The sequence below is a fragment of the Triturus cristatus genome, chromosome 5_2 (genome assembly GCF_964204655.1).
Source record: "Triturus cristatus chromosome 5_2, aTriCri1.1, whole genome shotgun sequence".
Taxonomy (NCBI): Eukaryota; Metazoa; Chordata; class Amphibia; order Caudata; family Salamandridae; genus Triturus; species Triturus cristatus.
The window spans coordinates 467,430,375-467,448,715 of NC_140588.1; the positions used below are offsets into that span (position 1 = coordinate 467,430,375).

General features: G+C 51.6%; 1 protein-coding gene across 3 annotated transcripts in view; it reads right to left on the bottom strand.

Moving 5' to 3' along the window:
- CDK13 (cyclin dependent kinase 13) overlaps positions 1–18,341 on the bottom strand; it is an 807,643-nt gene that overhangs the window by 309,758 nt on the left and 479,544 nt on the right. For all 3 annotated transcript variants that reach the window (XM_085607435.1, XM_085607434.1, XM_085607433.1), the window contains exon 9: positions 10,623–10,679. In XM_085607435.1, the coding sequence (XP_085463561.1) occupies positions 10,623–10,679 (57 nt within the window). The remainder of the gene's footprint in view (positions 1–10,622; positions 10,680–18,341) is intronic.

The following is an 18,341-nucleotide window of genomic DNA, read 5'->3' on the forward strand; positions in this document are numbered from 1 at the left end:
TACGACGACGTCATCCTCCTCTTCATCTATTATATGTTCGTCTTCGGCATCATAGTCGGATTCACGCTCCGACGCCGGATCCGACATCTCTCCCTGAACTTCAATGGCGGAAAAAAACAATCTAAGGATGGAGGGGATGCCCATGCGCACTGTAGTCCAGGGGAGGAGCCACCTATCTCGTGATACTTCGAAGACTCTTCCAGGACAACAATGTGCAATCATCCGGACCCAACACTAGGCGGCGATCTATGCACAGATATGAATTCAGCAGCCCACATGCCTCGAACTGGGGGTCGCATTACAAAGGCTACCAGGCCTTTGAAGCACGCTGGTCACAGATGACTCTTCCTGGCCTGGGGGAGGTGTGAACACCTCTGCCCAGGAAAGGCTTTGTTTCTGGGCTCAGGGAGCGAAGGCTCCCACCCCCTAGGGGTCCTTGTGGTGGCAGGTTGGGGTGTACCAGTCAAAGAACCCACCTGCGGCTGATCATTTTTCAGGGGACACCTCTAAGATGCCCTCTAACGGCTTTTTTTATTAAATCCCACACTGGCATCAGTGTAGGTTTAATGTGCGGAGGAGTTTAATACCAAACTTCCCAGTTTTTGGTAAATCCATTACGGTGCTGTGAAGTTCGTAATGACAAACTTCCAGAACCATATACTCTAAATGGCATTACTGCACTTACACGGTCTAAGAATTGGCTTAGACACTGTAGGGGTACAGGGCTCATGCACCTGTACTCTCACCACTGGTATAGGGCACTTAGTTAGAGGGGTGACTGATCTATGCCAGGGCAGTGGGTTGCAGGCATGGCACACAGGGATGTGTGCTTTGTCGACTTCACTTTGTTCTGCACCAAAACACGCAGCCTGCAAAGGCAGTGTGTGAGTGTAAAGGTACAGGGCCTCGAAGGGTGGCACAATAACTGCTGCAGACCTTAGAGGTCGTGCCTGGTCACAGTGCCCTGGGTACCATTTACCAGGGGCTGAACTGTGGCCAGAGATGCCAATTGGGTTTGGGTTATGTTAGACCTGTCAGCCCTTTGGGTGGTCCCTCCTCATTATTTATTTTGTCCCACTTTTGCCTCAAACCCTGTTATAATTTTTCCTTTTTGGGAACCACCAGACTTTTTAGTTTTGATGCAGGGTCAGGGAGCCATTTTCCCTACCCCTGGAACTTCTGTCTGAGGGCCTGAGACACAAAATGGTGGCCACCCATTGTCACCTGTGATATCACCAGAACCTCCTGGAACATTCTAGAACCCTGTGACAGTGGGAGGCAGTTTAGAAGGTTGGGAGGCCATCTCAGAGTGGCAGTTGGCATCTGACTGGAGAAGAGAGAGGACAGAGATAGAAGGAGGTCGGAGTGAGGCAGCAGGGGTGGAAACCAGTGCCTGGAGTGGGGTCCAGAAACCCACCCTTGATGCTAGTCCCTACTGACCAAGCCCAGCCTAAAGCCCTGTGTGGGATCAAGATCAGAAGAACCATCTTAAAGGACTGAATATTTGGAACAGGCCTTAAAGAAGAAGAACAGCAAGCTCTTGTTCAGCAGTGTCCTCCTGGAGTCCTGACGTCGAGAAGCCTGGAGACCTGGGGCCGGAGGTAGAGAAGCGGCGCTGACAGAAAGCAGACGTCGTACCCGGAGCCGCCAGAGGTCGAGTGAGGGCGCCGACGGAGGTCGTGGAGAGGCACCGGAGGTCGAGTGGAGATTCACCCGAGGTCGAGGTGAGGGCGCCGACGGAGGTCGTGGAGAGGCGCCGGAGGTCGAGTAAGGAGTCACCCGAGGTCGAGTGAGGGCGCCGACGGAAGTCGTGGAGAGGCGCCGGAGGTAGAGTCCGGAATCACCTGAGGTCGAGGTGAAGCGCGCCGGAGGTCGGGAGTGGAGATCGCACTCCGGAGACACCAGGAAGTGGGGAGTCCGAGTCCCTGCGACGCCAGAAGGCGACATCGAGACGAGGCCGTCCAGCGACATCGAGCCGAGGCCGCCCAGCGACATCGAGTCGAGACCGCCCAGCGACATCGAGTCGAGGCCGCCCAGCGACATCGAGTCGAGGCCGCCCAGCAACATCGAGTCGAGGCCGCCCAGCGACATCGAGTCGAGGCCGCCCACCGACATCGATCCGGAGCCGCCTCACGGCGTCGACGCGGTACCGAGCGGAGCCGATCATCTTGAAAAGGACAGTAAGTGGTAGAGGGGGCGTCTGAGGCCCCGTGGAGCCCTAAAAGACCATTCTAGGGGCTAAAGGGGTGCTAGAACCAGCCTGGGAGTGCCAGGGGTGAACTGAGACTGGTACAGTGACCTCCATAAAGGGTTGTGTGGTTTGGAGGGCCAGATCTTTAGGTTACTCTTGTTCTGCCTCAGCTTAGGCCCCAGCCTTGATCAATCTAGGTGGGACACCCCCATGCCATCCAAGTGTCCTTAAGTTGTGTATGGGCAAAGTAAGACCAAGTGACCTCATGTAAATGATTTGAACTGTAACTGTCATTGATTGTTTTACCTTATTTATTGAGGTGCTTTATTTATTGTCATCCACTAATTTATTCCTGCACTGTATTTATTGTCTGACTGTATTTATTTGCCATCTGTATTTATTGCACATCTATTTATTCTTTGTGTAATGATGACCTGACCCTATTTATTGAAATTCCTAAGTAGTATTATTTATTTGACCTGCTCTTTTGCAGGAAAATCCCATTGTATTGTATTTATGTTATGAAACCTGCAACTAAGAGAAAATAAGATAAAGACATATATATTTTCAATTTGACTTGCATTATTTTTACGGTGTAGTGTCGTTTTTGGAACGGATGAACGCATGGTTATTGTGAGGGTGTGACGTACACTTAACACGGTGCCTGAACCCCAACCGCTCGAGCCAAGCTACCACTGTGCTGGGAACCTGGTGACTGCTAACCCAGTTGCCCGGTTTCCAACATAAAATTGGTGTTCAGTGGTGGGATTGAGCTGTGCTTGCGTCTACTCGACAATAACTGTGGGTAGTCCATAGGCCTACACCGGGAGTTTTCTCCAAGCGGACTTCCTAATTTTGAGTTTTGTTTTTTCCAAATTTACTTCTGGTGGTGGGAGGAGGTATTACAAAAGGTACCCCCCTGCATAGCTTCTGTAAGCAACTGTCTTCTATCCTGAGTGGGCAAAATGGAGTTTGTATTGGAGGATGTGGAAACTTACACTGTGGCCCAACTCAGAGAATTTTGTCAGAGAGAGGGGGTGTTTTGTCCCCAAGGTGCAAAGAAGGGTGAACTCCAGACCAGCTTGGGGGGAGGCACGACGAGAAAGTAAGGTTGAGAAGGAGGACAGGGATGGAGAGCCTAACAGCGAGGGGGCTGGTTTGTACCAACCTGAGGTGGGGAACCTAGTAGCAGGGCCCAGAACACTTTCAAGGAAGGGCAGCAGTGTCTCTAGCAACGGCTTATTAGAAGCAGAATTCACTGACCGGAGGGAGAAAAGACAGCTCACATGGGAATTGGCGAAGCTGGAGAAAGAAAAGGAGGAACGGAGGATGGCTCACGAGTTGAGGCTCAGGGAGATAGATCTCCAGATCCTACGGGTCGGGGCACACCCTGTTCCTAATGGTGGCAGCGAAGAAAGAGAAATCACCAGGGAACCCAAACCCTATTTGCCAAAAGACATAGTAGCTAGTTATAGTGCGGGTGATGATATCGCCAAGTGGCTAGCGGCCTATGAGATCTCATTAAGAGTCCATGGGGTTCCAGAGAAATATTGGGGAGGGGGATTGTATAAATACATGCCTCCAGCTGGCAGGGATACATTATTGGCCCTGGAGCAGGATGAGCAGACCCACTACCCCACCATGAAAGTGGCGCTCGTGAGGAAGTTTGGACTAACATCCGAGAAGTACAGACAGAAGTTCCGGGGTAGCCACAAACTGGGCACACAGAATTGGGTGGATTTCCTGGACTATGCAAAGAAGGCACTAGAGGGTTGGATACAGGGCAGTGAGCTGAGGGACTACGAGGGGTTGTTTGATTTGATGTTGAAGGAACACCTGCTCGAAAAATGTTTCCCTGAACTGCGTCAACACCTGGTGGATAGCAAGCTGACCAATCCCCGGAAGCTTGCTGAGGAGGCGGACATTTGGGCTAGTACCCGGGTGTCCACAAGGGGGACTGGAGGGGACTCTCAAAAGACCGGACAGGGCGCCCCCCAGAAGAAAGAGGGAGGGGAAAAGAAAACGGAATTCTCTAAAGGCCCCCAAAATAGTTCCCAAGGGAAGGGAAAGGGATTCACCCCTAGGGCTAACCCACCCAGAAACCCTAATCCTGGCCAGAGTCAGCTGCCAAGGGTTGTCCATTGCTTTGAGTGCGGTGGTGTCGGACACTATAAGGGAGATGTGAAATGCCCAAAAAGACCACCCCCTCCCATCGGAGGAAAGGCCCCCGGAGTAGCTAGTGTAGTGCTCGGGGAGGAGATGCCTTTAGGTAAGGGAAGGGAGTGGGTGGGTGTCACTTTAGTGTCCATGGGAGAACGGGAGATGGTTCCTAAGATCCAGGTGCCCGCAAATACCACAAAGTATGGGCAGTGGGTCACCATCAACGGCCAAAGAGGGGAGGCTCTGAGAGACACAGGAGCCAGTATGACTATGGTACGTAGCCAACTGGTGTCTCCAGAGCAGGTGATTCCCGATGTGCTCCACCCTGCCGCGATGGCTGACGGCAGAATGGGCCACTATCCGGTGGCCGAGGTTCCATTTGAATGGGAAGGGGTTGCAGGGTCGCTTCGAGTTGCCATAAGCCCTGCCGTGCCAGTCGATTGTCTGCTGGGGAATGACATGGAGCATAATGCTTGGAAGGAGGTGGAATACCGGACTCATACGGAGATGCTGGGTACACCTGACTGGGCCTGTGTCAGCACCAGGTCTGTGACTACCCGGAGGGGGGAGTTAGTTTAGAAGGGAGCCTGGAACAAAGGCACCGCCGGCTGCCAATCAAGGGAAGAACCGAAGGCAGGAGGAGCCTGCCTCGGCACCCGCGCCCCGTGTGACGGATAGGCCACCGGAGGTGGTGGACCAGGAGTCCGCGGGGGGAGGGATGTTACCGAACTGGAGAACCTACCCATCCAGGCCGAGTGGCACGTGGAGGGAGGGCCGACCAGGGAGGAATTCTGCAAGGGCCAGAAGGAGTGTCCTACCCTTGAGGGACTGAGGCGACAGGCCGAAGCCCAGGCAGCAGGGAACGTTGAGGGGAACTACCACATTTACTGGGAGGATTGCCTCCTCTACAGTGAACCCAAGGCACCCATGCACGGATCGTCACGGGCCTTGGTTGTCCCTCAACGTTACCGAGCCTTTCTCTTGGGATTGGCTCATGAGATCCCCTTGGCAGGACACCTGGGGCCAGACAAGACCTTTGCCCGGCTTGTCCCACACTTTTATTGGCCTCAAATGAAAGTGTCGTCCGACACCTACTGCCGGACGTGCGTGTCTTGTGAAGCCAGTGGGAAAACAGGGGTGAAGCTGAAAGCTCCCCTGGAACCACTTCCTGTCGTTAGCACCCCCTTTGAAAGGGTGGGCATCGACATTGTGGGTCCGTTAGATCCGCCTACTACAGCTGGTCACAGGTTTATCCTGGTTTTGGTGGATCATGCCACACGGTACCCAGAGGCTATACCTCTGAGGACCATTACTGCACCTGTTGTGGCTAGGGCCCTGATGGGAATCTTTACCCGAGTGGGTTTTCCCAAGGAAGTTGTGTCCGACAGGGGGACCAACTTCATATCAGCATATATGCGGGCGATGTGGAAGGAGTGTGGAGTGACCTACCGGTTCACCACTCCTTACCACCCCCAGACCAATGGTCTGGTGGAGAGGTTCAAGAAGACCTTGAAAGGCATGATCAGAAGTCTGCCTGAAAGCCTGCGGAGGAAATGGGACGTCCTCCTACCCTGTCTATTGTTTTCCTACAGGGAAGTGCCACAGAAGGGAGTGGGCTTCAGCCCCTTCGAGCTTTTGTATGGGCACCCTGTGCGTGGACCTCTCAGCCTGGTGAGAGACGGATGGGAAAGAACTCCCAGAAAGCTTCCCCAGGACGTGGTGAGCTACATGCTGGCATTCCGGAGCCAAATGGCTAAGTTGTGGAAGCAAGCTTGACAACTTGGAAGCCAGCCAAGCAGTGATGAAGGCGTGGTATGACCACAATGCTCACCCGGTGGAGTTGGAGCCTGGCCAGAAGGTGTGGGTGATCGAACCAGGAGAGCTTAGCGCCCTCCAGGATCGCTGGTCAGGACCCTTTGAGGTGTTGGAGAAGAAGGGTAAGGCTACCTACTTGGTGGATCTGAAGACCCCTCGTCAGCCCCTACGGGTGCTGCATGCCAACCGCCTCAAACCCCACCATGAGAGGCCCGAAGTCATATTGTTAATGGTGACTGACGGAGCAGAGGACGTGGAAAGCGAGCCTCTCCCCGACTTATTTGCGTCTCAAGAGAAGGATGGGTTGGTGGAGGGAGTGATTCTCTCCCCGTCCCTAACTCCTGAACAGCAGGAGGACTGCCGCCAGGTCCTGGGGCAGTACTCTTCGTTGTTCTCCCTTGTTCCGGGTAGGACTCACCTGTGCGTCCATGACGTGGACACAGGAGACAGCCCACCTGTGAAGTCAAAGATCTACCGGATGACAGACAAAGTGAAGGCCAGTATTCACAGTGAAGTCACTAAGATGCTGGAGCTAGGAGTGATTGAACCTTCTAGCAGCCCCTGGTCCAGTCCGGTGGTATTAGTACCAAAAGCTGTACCACCGGGTGCCCAACCGGAACTGAGGTTCTGTGTGGACTACCGGGGACTGAACTCAGTAACCAAGACTGATGCTCATCCGATCCAGAGGGCGGATGAACTGATTGACCGGCTGGGAGCTGCCCAATATCTGAGTACCTTTGACCTTACTTCTGGGTACTGGCAGATCTCTCTGACTGATGGAGCTAAGGAAAGGTCAGCCTTCTCCACGCCCAAGGGCCACTACCAGTTCTGCGTGATGCCCTTTGGGCTCAAGAACGCACCTGCCACGTTTCAGCATCTGGTGAACCAGATCCTCACTGGAATGGAGAGTTTCTCTGCTGCTTATCTGGACGACATTGCCGTCTTCAGTAACAGCTGGGAGGATCACTTGCGTCACCTGCAAGCTGTTCTCCAGGCCCTGAAACACGCTGGTTTAACGATCAAGGCCAGTAAATGCCAGATCGGGCAGGGGTCGGTAGTGTACCTTGGACACTTGGTGGGTAGGGGAGCGGTGCAACCCCTCCAGGCGAAAATTGAGGCTATCATGGCCTGGGAACCCCCCAAGACTCAGACTGAGGTCCGAGCTTTTCTGGGCCTCACAGGATATTACCGCCGCTTCGTGAAGGGGTACGGGACCATTGTGGCACACCTCACGGAGCTTACGTCCAAGAAGCAACCTCGACGGGTAGTCTGGACGGAGGCTTGTCAGCAGGCCTTTGTGAAACTGAAGCAAGCCATGTGCGAGGCCCCGGTCTTAAGGGCCCCAGATTTTTCCAAGGAGTTCATTGTCCAGACGGATGCATCGGAACATCGCATTGGGGTAGTGTTATCACAACTCAATGAAGAGGGTCTGGATCAACCCGTGGTCTTCCTATCCCGGAGACTACTTCCCAGGGAACAGAAGTGGAGTGCAATAGAGCGTGAAGCCTTTGCAGTGGTATGGGCTCTGAAGAAGTTGCGGCCATACCGGTTTGGCTCGCACTTCCTAGTTCAGACCGACCACAGACCCCTTCGTTGGCTGATGCAGATGAAGGGGGAGAATCCCAAGTTGCTAAGGTGGTCTATCTCCCTACAGGGAATGGACTTTCAGGTGGAACATCGGCCTGGAGTGGACCACGCCAATGCAGACGGTCTCTCAAGGTATTTCCGCCTTAGTGATGAGAACTCCCAAGGGGTTGGGTAGCTCTCCCCACTTTCAGCTGGGGGGGGACGCGTGTTAGACCTGTCAGCCCTTTGGGTGGTCCCTCCTCATCATTATTTATTTTGTCCCACTTTTGCCTCAAACCCTGTTATAATTTTTCCTTTTTGGGAACCACCAGACTTTTTCGTTTTGATGCAGGGTCAGGGAGCCATTTTCCCTACCCCTGGAACTTCTGTCTGAGGGCCTGAGACACAAAATGGTGGCCACCCATTGTCACCTGTGATATCACCAGAACCTCCTGGAACATTCTAGAACCCTGTGACAGTGGGAGGCAGTTTAGAATGTTGGGAGGCCATCTCAGAGTGGCAGTTGGCATCTGACTGGAGAAGAGAGATGACAGAGATAGAAGGAGGTCGGAGTGAGGCAGCAGGGGTGGAAACCAGTGCTTGGAGTGGGGTCCAGAAACCCACCCTTGATGCTAGTCCCTACTGACCAAGCCCAGCCTAAAGCCCTGTGTGGGATCAAGATCAGAAGAACCATCTTAAAGGACTGAATATTTGGAACAGGCCTTAAAGAAGAAGAACAGCAAGCTCCTGACCAGTTCAGCAGTGTCCTCCTGGAGTCCTGACGTCGAGAAGCCTGGAGACCTGGGGCCGGAAGTAGAGAAGCGGCGCTGACAGAAAGCAGACGTCGTACCCGGAGCCGCCAGAGGTCGAGTGAGGGCACCGACGGAGGTCGTGGAGAGGCACCGGAGGTTGAGTGGAGATTCACCCGAGGTCGAGGTGAGGGCGCCTTCGGAGTTCGTGGAGAGGTGCCGGAGGTCGAGTAAGGAGTCACCCGAGGTCGAGTGAGGGCGCCGACGGAAGTCGTGGAGAGGCGCCGGAGGTCGAGTCGGGAATCACCTGAGGTCGAGGTGAGGCGTTGACGGGGGAGTGAAGTCCGCCCACCGGAGTCGCTGGAGACTGAGGTGAAGCGCGCCGGAGGTCGGGAGTGGAGTTCGCACTCCGGAGACACCAGGAAGTGGGGAGTCCGAGTCCCTGCGACGCCGGAAGGCGACATCGAGACGAGGCCGTCCAGCGACATCGAGTCGAGACCGCCCAGCGACATCGAGCCGAGGCCGCCCAGCGACATCGAGACCGCCCAACGACATCGAGTCGAGACCGCCCAGCGACATCGATCCGGAGCCGCCTCACGGCGTCGACGCGGTACCGAGCGGAGCCGATCATCTTGAAAAGGACAGTAAGTGGTAGAGGGGGCGTCTGAGGCCCCGTGGAGCCCTAAAAGACCATTCTAGGGGCTAAAGGGGTGCTAGAACCAGCCTGGGAGTGCCAGGGGTGAACTGAGACTGGTACAGTGACCTCCATAAAGGGTTGTGTGGTTTGGAGGGCCAGATCTTTAGGTTACTCGTGTTCTGCCTCAGCTTAGGCCCCAGCCTTGATCAATCTAGGTGGGACACCCCCATGCCATCCAAGTGTCCTTAAGTTGTGTATGGGCAAAGTAGGACCAAGTGACCTCATGTAAATGATTTGAACTGTAACTGTCATTGATTGTTTTACCTTATTTATTGAGGTGCTTTATTTATTGTCATCCACTAATTTATTCCTGCACTGTATTTATTGTCTGACTATTTATTTGCCATCTGTATTTATTGCACATCTATTTATTCTTTGTGTAATGATGACCTGACCCTATTTATTGAAATTCCTAAGTAGTATTATTTATTTGACCTGCTCTTTTGAAGGAAAATCCCATTGTATTGTATTTATGTTATGAAACCTGCAACTAAGAGAAAATAAGATAAAGACATATATATTTTCAATTTGACTTGCATTATTTTTACGGAGTAGTGTCGTTTTTGGAACGGATGAACGCATGGTTATTGTGAGGGTGTGACGTACACTTAACACGGTGCCTGAACCCCAACCGCTCGAGCCAAGCTACCACTGTGCTGGGAACCTGGTGACTGCTAACCCGGTTGCCCGGTTTCCAACAGGTTAGATTTGGGGAAGAACACAGGCCCTGGGAAACCGATTGGCAGGGAGCTAGGGAACATCAAGTCAAAGTGCATCAGTAGCCTGGCAAAAAGTGTGGGGGTGGGGGGAGGCACTGCAACATAAACCCAGCTTCTCACAATCTCCTAATGCCTGAAAAAGTGTAACATCTGGTTCTGCTTCCAATCCGCTCGGGCTAGAATGACACTGTAAAGGACAGCAATAAAAGTGAACTTTCATCACAGGATATTAAGGTGAGGTGAAGTAAAACTTAGTATCCCAAAAGCACACGTCTTGAAGGCTACTTTGCAAGGTTCAGAAACAAAATTCCAGTTACAGCAACTACATTTGAATAGGTTATTTACGAAATTATGCCTAACTAATTTTGCTGCGTAATGAACTTTGCTTAAATAACTATCTTTCTGAACAAACTCCAATGTCCAGAGATATCAATCATTTATTCATTCACAAAGAACATGTTAACCCAAAGTCCAAAACAAATTACACTTGTACTCCTTCATTATTTCGGGGGGGGGGGGGGGGTGCAATGCCGTTTAAATCAAATGTCTTACACTGACCAACATCGAATCAACCAAACTAAATCATCCCAAGATTATTCAAAGGTGCACTGCATAAATATACTTTAGGTAAGAATTATTTTAGTGATTATACAAAACCATCCAAATAAATACATTTATACTGCACTGAAATAGGTTTTCTTCACAAACTTTAACTGCAGTCTTACCTTTCTTCAGAACTATACAACCTAGCAAGTCCGAAGTCCGCAAGCTTAATCTGGCCTCTGTTACAAAACAAAATAAATGCACGGTTACACATCAGTAAGTGTTCAAAATGCAAGTTTTATATAGGCATATTTTTCCTACAACTCAATCATTACAAATAAATGTGCATCACACAAAGAAAATATTACTCACACGTTTAAGTAATTGTTTTCCTAATCAAAGGTTCATTCATACAAAATTTGTGGGTCTAAGATGAAATGTAATTTCAGAAACTGTGCCAACCAAAGTCCAATATATACTATCCATTTATGGACAGTTTTTAGGCATTTCCTGAACACCCAAACAGTTATGGGGTTGTAACTGTGGATCATTGAGAAAGGAGGGGGAATCAATATTAACAGTACTTTTTAAATCCAACACCCCACCCCCCAATTAATAAGACTAAAAACGAACTGCTAGCTAGCACCCAGAGAGATGAAAGCGTCATAAAGTTTGTTTAAGGCTGCAAAACAAAAATACCATTTTGTCACAGAAAGTCCTTAGCTGGAAGAACTGGACTCTTGACTGGACATGGTTCTGGGGAACTGAGGCTATGGGTTCCATTCTGTGGCTCACAATGTCAATGTCCAGGCCGTAGTTGAGTGTTGGACGAGCAAGAACGCAAAAGAGCACTGCAGCTCACCTTGTCCCCAATCAGAATCACTTATGGAAACCATAAATTAAAGGCCATACTCTCATCCCTAGGTGATGGGCAAAACAGCAGCTGTGCTTTACAGGAATAGAAGTCCAGTCCCATCTATAAAAGGGTTGTGCTGGCTCCATTGCACGGGTTATTTTAGGAGACACAAAGGAGGTTGAGAGACTTATGCGATGTTATGTTATGTTAATGGTTTTTATACCGCGCACAGCTGCCCCAGCAAAGGGGCGTCCTGGCGCCAAGAAAGGTAAACACATCACAAAATGCAACATAGTCAGTTGATTTTATTAAAAAGAAAAGTTTTGATGACACGTCTGAACCTGGTTAAATCTTCCAAAGCACGGATGTCATTAGGGAGAGCGTTCCAAAGCTTAGCGGCTACTACTCGGAAGGAGCGGCCTCCAATCCTGCTCAGCAAAAAGCGAGGAACAACAGCCAAATTCTGGCCCATCGATCTCAAAGAGCGAGAGGGGACATATGGAGTCAGAAGGTTCATGAGAATAGGTGGAGCCATGCCTTTCAAAATTTTAAAGGCCAGGCAGAGCACCTTAAACTCAATCCGCCGAGCAACAGGCAACCAATGGAGTGTTTGCAATGCTCTGGACTGAATATGCTACTTACCAGTATGCATCTGTTCTTGGCATGTAGGGCTGCTGACATTCATATCTGTGCATAGATCGCCGCCTAGTGTTGGGTCCGGATGTCTGCACGTTGTTGTCCTGGAAGAGTCTTCGAAGTATCCTTGGATAGGTGACTCCTCCCCTGGACTACAGTGCGCATGGGCATCCTCTCCATCCTCAGATTGTTTTTCGCCATTGTGGCAGTGATGGAGTAGATACAAAAAAGTGATGGCCATGCTTACAGTAATTCTGAGAGCTGCAGCTGCTACAGGCGCCGGGGAGGAGGGAGGGCGATATGAATGTCAGCAGCCCTACATGCCAAGAACAGATGCATACTGGTAAGTAGCATATTCAGTTCGAGGCATGTGGGCTGCTGAATTCATATCTGTGCATAGAATATATAGCAGTGCCCTCTATTAGCGGCGGCTACCAGTGCCAGCTGCAGCGGTCTGAAAAAGGGTTTTGAGAACAGCCTGTCCTACAGCTGCCTGCTGTTTTGATTGCACATCTACACAATAGTGTTTGGTAAATGTGTGTGTAGTGGACCAGGTGGCTGCTCTACATATATCATGCAGGGGAATATTTCCTAGAAAAGCCATGGAGGCCCCTAACTTACGTGTTGAGTGGGCTCGTGGGGGAATAGTTAATGTGCGTTTAGCCTTTTGATAACAAATTTGGATACACTTAACTATCCATCTGGCTATCCCTGCTTTGGAGATGGCGTTACCTTTGTGGTGTGGGGCAAAGGCAACGAACAGTTGTTTTGTCTTCCTAAAGGGTTTGGTCCTGTCGATGTAATACATGAGGGCCCTTTTGACATCTAGTGTGTGGAGTGCCCTTTCCGCGACAGTTTGTGGGTTTTGGAAGAAAACGGGCAGTTCAATAGTTTGATTCATGTGGAACTGCGATATTACCTTGGGAATGAATTTGGGGTTGGTACGTAGTACGACCCTGTTGGCATGAACCTGTATAAATGGCTCTTGAACTGTTAGTGCCTGGAGTTCACTAACTCTTCTTAAAGAAGTGATCGCTACCAGGAAAGCTACTTTCCAGGTGAGGAATTGAATCTCGCATGAGTGGAGAGGTTCAAAGGGTGGACCCATCAGGCGTGTGAGGACCAGGTTGAGGTTCCACATTGGAGCCGGTGGGTGGCTTGGTGGAATGACTCGTCTGAGTCCTTCCAAGAATGCTTTGATGGCAGGCGCTGCCTCCGTAGATGTGCCGCCACAGTAGCTAGGCACTTTGTGAAAACCCTGGGTGCTGTTGTCACGCCGAAGGGCAGGACTTTGAATTGATAGTGCTGTCCCTGAACAGTGAACCTGAGGTATTTTTTGTGTGAGGGGTGAATGGGTATGTGGAAATGCGCATCCTTGAGGTCCAGTGTGGCCAGGAAGTCTCCCTGCTTGAGAAGCGGAAGGACTTGCTGGAGAGTGAGCATGTGAAAGTGCTCGGAAAGAATGTACCGGTTCAGGGGTCTTAGGTCTAGTATAGGTCTGAGTGACCCGTCCTTTTTCGGTATTAAAAAGTAGAGGGAGTACACTCCTGTACCTTGCTCGTGGACGGGTACGACCTCTATAGCGCCTTTTAGAAGCATACTTTGCACCTCTTGCTGTAAGAGCGTTAAGTGCTCTGAGGACATAGGACGGTTTCTTGGAGGTATTGTGGGTGGAGTGGAGGTTAGCTCTAGACAGTAACCGTATTTGACAATATCTTTGACCCACCTGTCCGTGGTGATGGAGTTCCACGTGGACAGGAACCTTTGTAGCCTTCCCCCGACAGGTGTTATGTGGTCGGGAGGAAGGGAGAGGGCGTCACTGCTTGTTCTTGGGGGAGGACCTGGTGTTGCCGTAGCCGCGTCCTCTGCCCTTTGTACTGGAGCCACGATATCCACCCCGGGTGTTCTTATCGTAGGTGGTTTGGGTATTGCCCTTGTTGTATGTCTGCTGTGACCCCTGTCCTCTACCTGCTCCTCTATTTCCGGGGCGACGAAAGGAGCTGCTCCGAAAGGACTGAGTCTGGAGAGCCCCCATGGACTTTGCAGTGTCCGTGTCCTTTTTTATTTTCTCAAGGGCTGTGTCAACCTCCGGCCCGAATAAATAGTCGGGGTTGACAGGTTGGTTTAGTATATTATTTTGCACCTCAGGTTTGAACCCGGAGATTCGCAACCAGGCATGTCGTCGCAGCATGACGCTTGTGTTTATGGCCCTGGCAGCCGTGTCTGCAGCATCTAGTGCACACTTGATGGAAGCATTTGTGAGTAGCTGTCCCTCTCTGATAAGAATTTCTGCACCTTCTTTGAACGGGTCAGGGAGATGTTGGAGTAGTTGCTCCAATGTGTCATAGTGCGCTCTATCGTAGCGAGCGAGGAGCGCTTGAGTGTTGGCTATGCGCCATATGTTGGCAGCCTGGGCGGCAACTCGCTTGCCAGAGGTCTCTAACACCTTGGACTCTTTGTCCGGGGGAGGAGCGTCACCTGTCGTTTGCGAGTGTGCCCTCTTGCGAGCATTCGCAACGACAATGGAGTCGAGAGGTAATTGGCCTCTGATGTAAGTAGGGTCCCCAGGTGCTGATCTGTACTTTTTGTCGATCCTGGGGTTTATCACCCTTGCCCTGGTGGGTTCCTTGAAGATGTCCTTGGCTGGTTTGAGGACCCCTTTCAACATGGGCAGAGTCTTTACATGCCTTTCTGAGGAAGCGAAAGTGTCCATAAGGAAGTAGTCTTCCACGGTGTCAGAGTGAAGCTGCACTCCATGATTATTCGCAGCACGTTCAATAAGAGCGTTGAACGCTGCAGTGTCCTCTGTGGGAGATGTTTTCGCTCCATAGAGTTGTGGGTCCTGTGCATCTAGAGGTGCACTGGGGTCTGCAGGGTCGCCCCAAGTTTGATCAGGGTCCTGTTGGTCATCAGGGTCCATGTCTCCGTGGTAAGGGACTTGGTCATCCATATAGTCTGCCAACGCATCCGTGTCGGAGTGTGTGGGAGAGAATGATAGAGGATCCTGGTAGGGCGAGTCGAAAGATTCGCAAAGCACAGGTTCTGAGTCCACAGGCAGCTTTCTTTTTAGTGGGATCCTGAAAGGGTCCAAGGGTGGCTCCGAAGTTATCCTCCGGTCATGGATAATCATCCTGCCGGTATTGGCGTCGATGTAATGTGACGGAGACGTCTCAGCAGGTGTAACCGTGGTGTGGGTGACCCGTGTCCTGAGTTGGAACATTTTCGGGATCGTGGATGGCGGCAGGCCAAAAGTTATGTTGGCTGGCGCCGAAGAGGCTGCTTGAGCTTTTGGTGGGCCGGAGCCCGACGTGTCCTGGAGGACCGTTTGGGTTTTGCTGCCTTGTGCTGCAACGGTTCGCACTTGAAGCGCTTTCGAGGCCTTAGCGCCGACTAGGTTTGTAGAGGCGGCCGTGGACTTTTTCGGCGCCGGTGGGTCATCGGGTCGAGGGGCGGAAATGGCCGTCTACGTTTTCGATGCAGGAGGCTTTGGTGTTGCCGTGGAAGCGACGTGAGACGCAGCAGGCAGTATGACCTTTGGTTTAGGAGTCGATGGCGTCGGCGCCGCGAGCCGAGCAGGTTTGATGGCACCGAGGGCCTTTTTCCGTATGCCGACTCCGACATCGGCCGCTTCAAGTTCGGCACCGAAGTCTCGTTTGTTGCGCTCGGTGCCGATGCGTGTCGCTGGCGTTGAAGGTGTGGAAGGCCTCGATCCGACTAGCGCCACTTTCGGTTTCGGTTTCGGTTTCATTTGTACCAGTGCAGCTTTCGGTTTCGGTTTGGTAGAAGGGAAACCAGCCGGTTTAGGTAATAATGACTGCCGCTGAACGTCCGAGGCCGGGGCCGAAGAACTGCGGGATAGGTCTCGGGTAAGGCCCGAAGGCGATCCCTCGACCGGAGCCATAGACTGTGGCACTGGGCTCTCGTCAGTCTGAACGGGTAGGCCTTGCTCGTCATTAGAGCTACTCTCTTCGGCCCCTAAGGCCTTATCGCCGTCTCCTACCTCGGTGTTGTCTTCATCTCTGCGAAAGACTGATTCGTCGACGTCGTCCGAACCGGAGTCATGTTCGGAACCGGGATTGGAGGGTAGGATTTCCAATTCCTCGACATCTTCGGCATTAAAGATGTCTGCCAGGGCCAAAGCCGCGTGCTGCGCTTCGAGTCTCGCCGCTCGTCGATTCCGTAGAGTCTTCTTGGAACGGAACCGGGCACAGGCCATGCATGTCGATTCGTCGTGGTCCGGCGACAAGTATTTGTTGCACACCGGGTGGACGTCGATATGGGGATATTTCGCATTGCATACCGGGCACCTCTTGAATGGTGTCCTCGACTCCATCGTCGGTGTCGTTGATGGTCAGGTAAAAAGCGAAAAGTTGTTTCCAAAGTTAGTAAGCTAACAGGTAGAGTCGAAACCGATCGAGTGAACAGTACAGACGCGAACTAAAGGCCTTTTGGCCTCGATACCAAGTTTTTCCTAACTGGAGTTAAGATAGCACATCCGAACCCAATGGCGGAAAAAAACAATCTGAGGATGGAGAGGATGCCCATGCGCACTGTAGTCCAGGGGAGGAGTCACCTATCCAAGGATACTTCGAAGACTCTTCCAGGACAACAACGTGCAAACATCCGGACCCAACACTAGGCGGCGATCTATGCACAGATATGAATTCAGCAGCCCACATGCCTCGAACACTGAGCAACGTTTGGGCAGCCCAAATATCGCTCTTGCGGCGGCATTCTGCACTCGTTGTAGCCGCAGAAGTTCAGCCTTGTTCGTGCCTGCTAGCAGAGCACTGGCATAATCTATCCTGGATAGTACCGAGGCCTGGACCACAAGCTGTCTAGTGGGGGCATCGAAGAATTTAAGCACCGGCCTGATGCCCCTAATAATGCCAAAACAAGAGGCAGCCACCCTCTTAGTCTGGCAAGTGAAGCTAAGTAAAGGGTCCAGCCAGACCCCGAGGTTTTTTAACTCCATAGCAGGAGAGGGGATCATTCCTAACTCGGGGGGCCACCAGCTGTCATTCCAACATCCAGGTTGCTTCCCAAACACAATCACCTCTGTCTTCTTTGTGTTCAATTGGAGACAATTCTGGTTCATCCAATTGGCCACCGAGCGTAGCCCCTCACAGAAGTTGAGGGCGTCCATGGCTGAGTCCCCACTTAGTGTGACCGCCAGCTGCGTATCATCCGCATAGGACACCATTGTCATGCCCCAGCCTTTGACTACCGCAGCCAGCGGCCTCACAAAGATTGAAGAGAGTGGGGCTCAGAGATGATCCCTGTGGGACCCCCAAGGTGAGCGGGTGAGAGGTGGATTTACCGGGTGGTATCGCAACCTGAAAAGATCTATTGGAAAGGAAGGAGCGGAACCAGCCTAGTGCCAGCCCCCCTAACCCCAGCTTCCTCTAACCGCCGCAACAGGATTTCGTGGGACACCGTATCAAAGGCGGCGCTCAGATCTAACAGGAGTGCCGCTGTTTGTCCGGTGTCCAGCACGGAGCGCAGATGTTCAACCATGTATAACAAGGCAGTCTCCGTGCTGTGGCCTGTACGAAAACCATTTTGCGTGGGATCCAAGATGTTAGCTTTGGCAAGATGGTCGGCCAGGATCCCATTCACGTGGGCTTCGGTGACTTTAGCAGCCCACGGCAGCAGAGAGATGGGGCGATAGTTCTCAGGTTTTATGGGGTCTAGGGTAGGCTTTTTTAGGATGGGGGTAACTACCGCTTGCTTCCACTTGGTGGGTACAATCCCTGAACCCAGTGACATATTAATAAGGGCAAGCAAAGGTGCGCGACATGTGGCCTGCATGTTTTTAAATAGGGCCGGTTTGAGGGGGTCTGCAGGCGAGCCAGATTTAATTTTTTGGCTCAGTAAATCAAAACCCTCCTCAGATAGGGGGGCCAAAAAATCCAGGATCCTATCATTGATCTTAGGACAATGACAGCCTGTGATTAGTAAGGCCGATTAGCTTGGAATCAAGGCGAGAAGGAAAGCAGCCGCAAAAAAGGCACATTTAATGGAAATCCTCACAAACGAAAAAGTTCAACAAGGGATGTAGTGCAGGTGGTGTTGATTGTCCCCATGATATAATGGGCAGCAGCATTAATGATAGGTCAAATCAAGAGCAGGAGGCAAAGATTTGCAGAAAAAAAAAGATGAAACAAGTACAAGTGAAATGTGGCACCATGCAGTGGTTTACATTAATAAAGCAGATCTGTTGCATTTAGAAACGCTTCAGTTTCCCTTTTCACCCAGAAATAAAGCATACATGCATCAAGAGGACTGCGTCTTACGGCTTCGACCAGCCCTTATGCACTGGCCATCCACTGCAGAATGACAGTGGGTCTGGAATTCTTGGGTGATCTCTTCCAATATGGTATTCTCCTTCCTTTTGCTAAGATCACAG